General features: G+C 41.7%; 1 protein-coding gene across 4 annotated transcripts in view; it reads right to left on the bottom strand.

Moving 5' to 3' along the window:
• The window catches only part of pard3aa (par-3 family cell polarity regulator alpha, a), a 708,633-nt gene that overhangs the window by 634,149 nt on the left and 64,484 nt on the right, over positions 1–10,000 (bottom strand). For all 4 annotated transcript variants that reach the window (XM_056450319.1, XM_056450321.1, XM_056450320.1 and 1 more), the window contains exon 2: positions 3,145–3,246. In XM_056450319.1, the coding sequence (XP_056306294.1) occupies positions 3,145–3,246 (102 nt within the window). The remainder of the gene's footprint in view (positions 1–3,144; positions 3,247–10,000) is intronic.

Genomic DNA, 10,000 nt, shown 5'->3' with positions numbered 1-10,000 from the left:
CATTCAGCGTCCAGTAGCAGAAACTAACAGAAGGGCAGAGCAGAGTATTTTACAGGATTTACACAGTACACTGCTTCCAGGAGGATCACACAAATATAATTAAATCTGAACATGACAGAACGAGATGTCCAGAGAAAAGCACTGAACTATGAAGCTAAACGTACTCAAAATACACCAGAAAAAAGCACCGTCTAGAACAGGGGTGCCCAAACTCGGTCCTGGAGGGCCAGTGTCCTGCATAGTTTAGCTCCATCTTCCTTCAACACACCTGCCTGGAAGTTTTTGTATACCTAGAAAGAGCTTGATTAGCTAGTTCAGGTGTGATAATTGGAGTTGGAAGTATAATATGCAGGGACCGGCCCTCCAGGACCGAGTTTGGGCACCCCTGGTCAAGAACGAGTTTTCCACTGAATTAATAATGCATTCAATTTAGTATAAGAGATGAGCAGACTGTTCATTCATTCAGTCATTTTCCTTCGGCTTAGTCTCTATTTTAGAGGTCACCACAGTGGAATGAACCACCAACTATTCCAGTTTATGTTTTACGCAGCGGATGCCCTTCCAGATGCAACCCAGTACTGGGAAACACCCATACACACTCATTCACTCATACACTATGGCCAGTTTAGTTAATCCAATTCACCTATAGCGCATGTGTTTGGACTGTGGGGGAAACCGGAGCACCCGGAGGAAACCCACGCCAACACGGGGAGAACATGCAAACTCCACACAGAAATGCCAACTGACCCAGCTGGGACTCGAACTAGCGACCTTCTTGCTGTGAGGCGACAGTGCTAACCATTAAGCCACCGTGCCGCCCTTATGCATAATAGGTCCCCTTTAAATCATGCAAAAGACCAGAAACCGTGTCTCATGCTGTTTTTGGCTCAGCACAATGCGTCTTCATTTATCGATATCAAGCAGACAATATCTTCTGCTCTCAAAGTCAGACACCTAACAACCCTAATGCTAATTAGCCTCATAATATGGATTTGACCATGCAGCCGGAGTGTGTCGTTTACTAATTGAGCTAGCACGGTTTAATAAATGTGGTCTCGCCGAGAGGACGATTATAAATCACCAGAAACAAAAGCAGCTCCGCACAGTCAAACGTCACCAAAGCCTAGCGGGAGCAAAGCGGCTAATTAGCTTGCAGGCTAAACAACATTCATCAGGGCTTGACAACATTAGCAGCTACGCTAATAAACAAACTGCAGCCATAAATCCTGGAGGGACAAATCAGTTGTGTGCAGGGCCGGCCCTGTACATTTGAGGGACCTAAGCAGAATAATTTCAGGGCCCTCCCTTTGAGGATCTAAATAGTAGAGTAATGCCATTGCAAACTGTCCCACAATGACTTTATTGCTTATTAAATACAATCAATGAAACAGAAAAGTAAAGGCTGATTTCTTCTACTTAATAACCATCTAGGCATTACATTGTACATGTAAACAGCACTGTTTCTGTTAACTAGCAGCTTCAAAAATGGAGGATTAAACCTAAAATCTTTAATAAAGGAACCAGTGATTCCTACTTCGTGTCCTTCTGGAGTTTTTAAAACACTCATTCATTCATTCATTCATTCATTCATTCATTCATTCATTCATATTCTTGTCCCTTTTATTAATCCGGGGTTGCCACAACAGAATGCACCGCCAACTTATCCAGCACGTTTTACGCAGCGGATGCCCTTCCAGCCGCAACCCATTGACTTAACATGAAACTTATCATGAGGCAAACTGAGAGATAATTATTTTAAAACACTGAACTCAATTTAATTTTTTTACTTATTTAAAAATTGCAGAAAAAATACAATTGTTGAGCATTTTGTGGGACGACATAATTAGCCGCATTTCCACTATCGGGCCAGTGCAAGCCAGGGCTTTAATCGGGCCAGGCCGGGCCAGTAGCCCGGGAGGTTGAGAAATGAGGCCGAAATCATGTTGCGTTTCCACTGTCGGGCTAGTTGCTCGTAGCGCGTCACGCAAACACCGCCCCCAGAACGTCCCCCGAATCAAACAAAAGACTCAAACTATGACCACAAACACAACCTGGCATCACTACGAGAGCTGAAAGATGGAGAACACCGAAGCGATTGCTTTTTTACTGTTTGTGGTCTGTTGGTGTAAGGCCAGACAGCGATCCCTGGATAAGGACATTCGAGTTCGTCTGCTATCCATTTTTTCTTCTTCTTAGTGAGTTGATCAAGCGCGATAGCAAAACAAATGTAAGGGAAGAAAGCATCTTGTCTCCTCTTTACCTGACAGGAAAACTCCGCCTTTGTACGTAACCCCGCCCCGAAGCCCCAGTTGGCCCTCCTTGGCCCAAGGTATTCGGCGGGCCGAAAAAGGCCGGACGCTGGCCCCAAGGAAGCCCCGCTTTGGCCCGATTACGCCCCGGAAGTGATAGTGGGAACGCGACTGGCCTTGGCTCGCCCTGGCTCGCTCGCTTTAGGCGCGATAGTGGAAACGCAGCTATTGTTTTATGTTCATTCATTCATTCATTTTCTTTTGGGTTTAGTCCCTTTATTTTATGTATATTTAAAATGTTACAGTCAAAGTGCAAATTAAACAATTAAACATTAATGGTTTTAGCCCTTTTGGCACACCACTAGTAATACTGTACAGTAACTACAACAGCAGAGTAAACGTTCCACTACAAAACTTGAACCTGAAACTGATCCAGATGCAAAACCACAATAACAAGAAGAAACACAGGAGCCCAGAAGTGCTTCTTACACTCCTCCTTTCTTTCTTTTTCTCTCTGGGCTTGAAAACAAATGAGGAAAACCTGATATCTTATTATCAACTTCATCATGAACCCTGCCTCTCGTTATTCAAAACATTCAAAAAAGTCTCTGCAATTGAGATCATGAAATGACATGACGGCTGCAGAAAGGCCACATCTGACACTTAACACAGAGCAAACTGTGAAATATATACAGCTGATCACACAATTAAGAACTAATTATCACTAATAAAATTGCAATGTGTTCAATATTAGATTTTTTTCTACATATAAACACATCAAATCAGTCTTGTAATAACCTAGAAAATAACGTATTGAAAGCCAAAACCAAACTGAAATTCAAATGAATGAGAGATCGGCGTCTCTCTGTAATATTAAAGCAGATTTCTGACTTACCCTGTCTTTATCATCAGCTACATCACACAGCACATCATCCAGGTCCAAAATGCCTCCATCTCCATGTTCCAGCCGATGAACCTGTATCCAGTACCCCGGGTCCTGAAACAGACAGAGAGACAGAGTTACAGAAGATGCAGACTGTGTGAGTTTTTAAGTGAAATGTGATTCATTCATTCATTTTTCTTCAGCTTAGTCCATTATTTATCAGGGGTCACCACAGCGGAATGAACCACCAACTATTCCGGCATGTGTTTTATGCATGGGAAACACCCATTCAAACACACACTCATACACTTCCGGCAATTTTGTTTACCCAATTCAAACTCCACACAGAAATTCCAACTGGCCCAGCGGGGACTCGAACCAGTGGGATGAACAGATGTGAGGGTGGGTGCATGGATGGATGGATGGATGGAAGCGTAAGGGTGGATGTATAGGATGGATGGATGAATAGATGGGATTTTGGATGATGGATGGATGTAAGTGTAAGTAGATGGATGGGTGGATAAATGGATGTATGGTTGGGCGGGTTTACGATGCTGGATGTGTGGATGGATGGAAGCAGAGGCAGATGGAATGGTGGATGACTGAATGTACGGGTTTATGGATGATTGATGTGTGGATGGATGGATGGATGGATGGATGGATGTGTAAATGATGATGATGTGAGGGTGGGTGGGTGTGTGTTTGAATGGATGTGGGTGAGTGGGTTTGTGGGTGTGTGGATGGATGGATGACAGGATTGTGAATGATGGATGGAAGCGTAAGTGGACAGAAGGGTGGATAAATGGATGGATGTATAAGTGGATGGGTTAATGGATGGATGGATGGATTAATGGATGGATGGATGGATGGGTTTATGGATGATGGATGGATGGATGTAAGTTTAAGTAGATGGAAGGGTGGATAAATGGATGGATGTATAGGTGTGTTGGTTTACGATGATGGATGTGTGGATAGATGGATGGAAGCATAGGCAAATGGAAGGGTGGAAGACTGGATGGACAAATTGGTGGATGGGTTTATGGATGGATAGATGGATGGATGGACGTGTAAATGGATGGATGGTTTATGGATGGATGGATGTGTAAATGGATGGATGGTTTATGGATGATGGATGTGTGAGTGGATGAATGGTAGGATGGACAGATGGATGTGTAAATGGATGGACGGTTTATGGATGATGGATGTGTAAATGGACAGATGGTTGGATGGACAGATGGATGGATGGATGGATGGATAGATGGATGAATGTGTAGATGGATAGATGAATAGATGAAGTTGCTGTCTAGAAAAAGTCAGACATTTTATATAAAGATGAATAAATACCATAACAGTATTTGGGTTTCTCTAGAAAACATCATTAGCATGACCAAACAAATTGGGACCGTAGGGAATAATGAAAGTATCTATAATTCAAATGCTCACGTCAGTAGCCATCACTGTCAGATCTCAGTCTGAACCCAACATGATGATCAGCCAGTGACTGCAATATCTCTCAGTCTCGGCTCATCTGAAGTGCTGTAATCTCATATTTGGGCAGAGCTGATCAGCCCACATCAGCTTGGCATCACACACTCTGGCAGAGCTTCAAAGCCTGCTGACGAACAAGATGAAAACAGGGAAAAGTGGGGTCGCACACCGATGGAAAGCCAATCTGAGCAGAACTGAAGGCTTGCCAGTGTATGTAGGCCATCTGACCAGAGTAAAGAGCGGTTTACATCTCTCGCTCCACTGTTCATCCTTAATCTGATGTATTTTCAAGTAAAACAGGATTTTCAATCAGAAAAGAAGAAGTGTCACGCTCAACATCTTTAATACATGAGTAACTTACCAGATCAGGAAGAGTCTGTTCAATATGTCAAATGTTTTGGGTGCCTTGTGACATCAGACAGAAACTCTTAGCATGCTTCTAACACACTGCTAACAGGTTTTTAAAGTTATGCAGTTTTAAAAGTAATCGTTGATCTTAAATGCTAAAATGTTGCTAGCATGTTTTGGAAAGCAGCATATTTCACACGAATAATGTGCGATTTATAGGATTATGCAGTGTTCCTAGCTTATTTTAACATACTAATGCTGCTAACTTTTTAGCACACTGCTACCATTTTAATAATATGGATGGATAGTTGAGTGGGTGGGTGAGTCGGTGGGTGGATGGATGAATGGTTAAGTGCGTCAGTGTATGGATGGATTTATGGATGGTTGAGTGGGTGTATACATTAATGGAGGGATGTTTAAGTGGATGGATGGTTGAGCGGGTGAATAAATGGATGGATGGTTAAATGGATGGATGGTTGAGTAGGTGGGTGCGTGTATGGGTGGATTTAAGGATGGATGGATGGTTGAGTGGGTGGATAAATTAATGGAATGATAGATGGATGGATGGATGGATGGTTGGATGGTTGAGTAGGTGGGTGGGTGGATGGATTAATTTAGGGATGGATGATGGATGGTGGAGTAGGTGGATGGATGGGTAGATAGATGGATGGATAGATGGTTGAGTGGGTGTATGGATGGATTTATTGATGAATTTATAGATGGATGTGTCTGTGGATGAATTGATGGATGGATGGATAGATGGATGGATGGATAGTTGAGAGGGTGGGAGTATGGATGAATTTATGGATGGATGTGTTGGTGGATAGATTTATAGATGGGTGAGTGGGTGAGAGTATGGTTGGATGGATGGTTGAGTGGGAGGGGGGTATGGATGGATGGATGGTTGAGTAGGTGGGTGGGTGGATGGATGGATTGATTTAGGGATGGATGATGGATGGTTGAGTAGGTGGATGGATGGGTAGATGGATAGATGGATGGATAGATGGATGGATAGATGGTTGAGTGGGTGTATGGATGGATTTATTGATGAATTTGTAGATGGACGTGTCTGTGGATGAATTGATGGATGGATAGATGGATGGATGGATAGTTGAGAGGGTGGGAGTATGGATGAATTTATGGATGGATGTGTTGGTGAATAGATTTATAGATGGTTGAGTGAGTGGGAGTATGGATGGATTTATGGATAGATGGATGGATGGATGGTTGAGTGAGTGGGAGTATGGATGGATTTATGGATAGATGGATGGATGGATGGTTGAGTGAGTGGGAGTATGGATGGATTTATGGATAGATGGATGGATGGATGGTTGAGGATGTGGGAGTATGGGTGTATTTTTGGATGAATGTGTGGGTGAATTGACTGATGAATGTGTGGGTGGATGGATGGATGGATAGATTGAGTGTAGAGAGATTGATAAGATAGAAATATAAAACAGTAAATCCATTAATAGATGACTGAATGGGCAAACTAAGGTTAAGTTTTTCATTAGCTTTTAAGTTAATACTATAAAACAAAGTAATTAAATGAACAAAAATCTCACAAAACAATGTTACTATTCACAGACAGAACAGACTATTCATACCCAAAATATTTTGTACTGAACTGAGAGCAACACAAAGCCATATTGATTTTGTAACAACATGAAACTAATTAATTCCACTTAGCCTAACTAGACTATTAGCAATACTGAAAGCAAAAACAATCATCCATCCTAATACTTCACCAACCACAACATGATTCCGCTGAATCATGAGCCACAATCAGAGGAACACGACCCATCCAAAGAACATCTCTGAAACAAATGTCAACAAGTTCATCCAGGCTTTTAACAGGAGTTAATCTGGAAGACATTTTCTGGCCACAAACCCAGAACAAGATTCAGCAAATATTTGAGCAGATCGGCTGCTGAGACGACACGCTTCTCCCACATCCAGGGACTCGCATGCGGATTTAACATCAATGGAGCCGATAATCGCCAGTAGATGGATGGAGACGGGGATGAAATGAGAGGGAAAGGCAGAAATTATTTATGAAGCAGGGTTTGTGTGATTTAAGACAGGAACTGTGTCCATGGAGAAATGAAGACATTGTTGTATCACTGTGTGAGGGAGGAATGATGAAAAGGAAGGATGAAATACTGAAGGCAAAATGAAAGATTGAGCAGAAGATGTTGTCTGCTACCGAGAGAAGAGAGACAAATACTTCAGCCTGAATCTACAGCAGAGTAAATCAAGATCACACACACAATTGTGCAAACTGACAGTAGTTCCTCATGCTGAAAACATGAACAAAGCTGTGGGATATCACATATTTTCTCTCAGCTTTGTCTTCAATTCAGGAATTAATAAACTATTAAGCCTCAGAGCAATGCTTTGTGTCTAATTATAAAGTTTTGCATCAAGTAGCCATGTAATAAGTGGAATAAAGTACATCCAGACGGTATATATATTTCAAGAGTTCCCACTTAGATATGCTTGGCGTTTAAAGCAGGTTTGGCACGCTGTCCCGGGAGAGAACCCTGAGCTCGGAGATATTTGAGCCCAGGGCTCCCGCCCAGTCGACAAGCATATCAGGAGATACGAGATCAGGTAGGTCTCGAGAGCTCCCCCTTTAGAAAAGGGAAGAAAAGGAGGAGATGGGGTGGAAGGGGGGATTCTTCCAAACGAAGATAGAGCAGTAGGGAGAAAATGATCCATTTATAGTAAACTAGGATCACTCTGATTGGATTATTACTGATTACAGATGAGCGGCCAGACGTGCTCAATCATATCATGTGCTCCTCTCGAAATTAGTTTAAATTAATGAAAAAGTCAACACATTACCTTTATAGCCCAACGCATGCATTTATGGCCCATATTAAACAAATTGAAATACATGTGTGCATAATCTTGGATTTTAGCATGTCAAGGACTTTTTTTAATGACAAACCAATCATATGATGAGATAAATGTACAGAAACATGGCAAAAGAAAGTCTAAATGTCTTGCTATCTCTGAAGCATCACCAAAAACAATGCCCACAAGCTGAAAATATGAGTAACAACTGAACAATGTGTCCTCCAGTCTCTGGATGTTTTTATGACAGGTGATTTTTTTTTTTCAAACTTGAGAATGAAACCCATACAGGACATGACGGCCTGTGAGCCAATATTAGCACTGCACTGACGATACAAAAGTAACACTGACATTTGAGCAATACACTTTAATTTACACAATTATTTTATTAGCCAGGTGGCACGGTGGCTCAGTGGTTAGCACTGTGGCCTCGCAGCAAGAAGGTTGCTGGTTCGAGTCTCGGCTGGGTCAGTTGACGTTTCTGTGTGGAGTTTGCATGTTCTCCCCATGTTGGCGTGGGTTTCCTCCGGGTGCTCCGGTTTCCCCCACAGTCCAAACACATGCGCTATAGAGGAATTGATGAACTAAATTGGCTGTAGTGTGTGTGTGTGTGTGTGTGTGTGTGTGTGTTTCCCAGTACTATGTTGCAGCTGGAAGGGCACCCATTGTGTAAAACAGATGCTAGATAAGTTGGAGGTTCATTCAGCTGGAAAAGGGTATAAACGGAGGTCGGAGTCAGCTCCAAGCTCCAAGTGGGCTGTACAAACCTGGAGTTTTTATTTATTCACTGTCTTGTACATTACACAGAGCACAATATTGCGCTTTATGAATGTCTACACCTACCCCAACCCTAATCCCAACCTCACAGTAACCTGATATGTTTTATTAACGTCTACACCTATCCCAACCCTAAACCCAACCTCACTTGTAGGTCACCAACCTTCTTGTGGTGTAATCCCTCCCACTAAGAGGTCTTCGGGCTGCAGCAATACCTACTTGTTCTGCTGTGGCACCCCCTTATGAATAAAAGGACTAAGCCTAAGAAAAATGACTGAATAAATGAATAGTCTTTAAAAATTAAAACCTGTTTTCATTCTAGCCGAAATAAAACAAATCAGACTTTCTCCAGAAGACAAAATATAATAGGAAATGCTGTGGAAAAATTCCTGAATCTCTTAAAAATCCCTTGGGAAATATTAGCAAAAGATATAAGAATACCAAAACATCGCAATGTCAGATTTTTACTCTATACTGTCAGACCTACAGAACAAACACGTCTTTGTCCACCACAAACGCATCGGTTTTCATCCGCTCACGTGCCTCAATAGGAGGCCGGCGCTCCAGATTAGTGGTGACGAATGGTAATAATCTCCCACTGCAAGAATAGACAGGACGCTTCTGTCAACACATCATTAATAACTCAATGAAGTAATTCTGAATCACAGCTCTGAACAAATCCAGGTTTCAATACAGCAATAGGAGCAGCTCAGGACTCATCCATCTCCATCCAGAGGAGGAAAGACTCAAACTGTGTTCGCTGCCAAATGCAGAGTTGTGCAAATATTGCTTTTTCATGAACACGTCTTCTTTGATTTCAGTCATTCTCTCTGATGCTGAGTTTAGGAGCAGACATTTACTGATGTTCAATAATACAATTTATCTTCATAATAAGCATGTATAATATTGATATCGTGGGCGCTTCAAAATACAGTCAATAATCACTTATTATTTACATTTCTAGAGTGTATGATAAGAATATTCAGATTGCAGTATTCGTGGTTGTTCATTATAGTACACTTAATACACTGTAAAAAATGCTGGGTTCTACACAATTAATTCAAGTTGATTAGGTTAACTTAACAAATTTAAGTGGATTGAATATAAAACAGTTAAGTTGCCTTAACAAAAATCTCAAGAAGTGTGTTGTTTCAACTTATTTTAAATAAGTCGTTAGAATAAGCAGCATACAAGCTTTTTTTAATGTAGAATATTTATTTTCAAACATGAACGCTTTGACATATTTGGGCTCTATCATACACCCGACGAAATAAGGCGCAAGAAGTGTTTGGCGTGATTTGTTGCTATTTTCAGACCAGCGCAACCCTAATTTTCATGCATTGTGCCACGTTGTTTAAATAGCAAATCTATTTGCGCCAATTTGAGGACTCATGGG

The sequence above is a fragment of the Danio aesculapii genome, chromosome 24 (assembly GCF_903798145.1).
Source record: "Danio aesculapii chromosome 24, fDanAes4.1, whole genome shotgun sequence".
NCBI classification, from domain to species: Eukaryota; Metazoa; Chordata; class Actinopteri; order Cypriniformes; family Danionidae; genus Danio; species Danio aesculapii.
The sequence above is the reverse complement of the archived record's forward strand: the minus strand, read 5'-3'. Positions and strand labels throughout refer to the sequence as shown.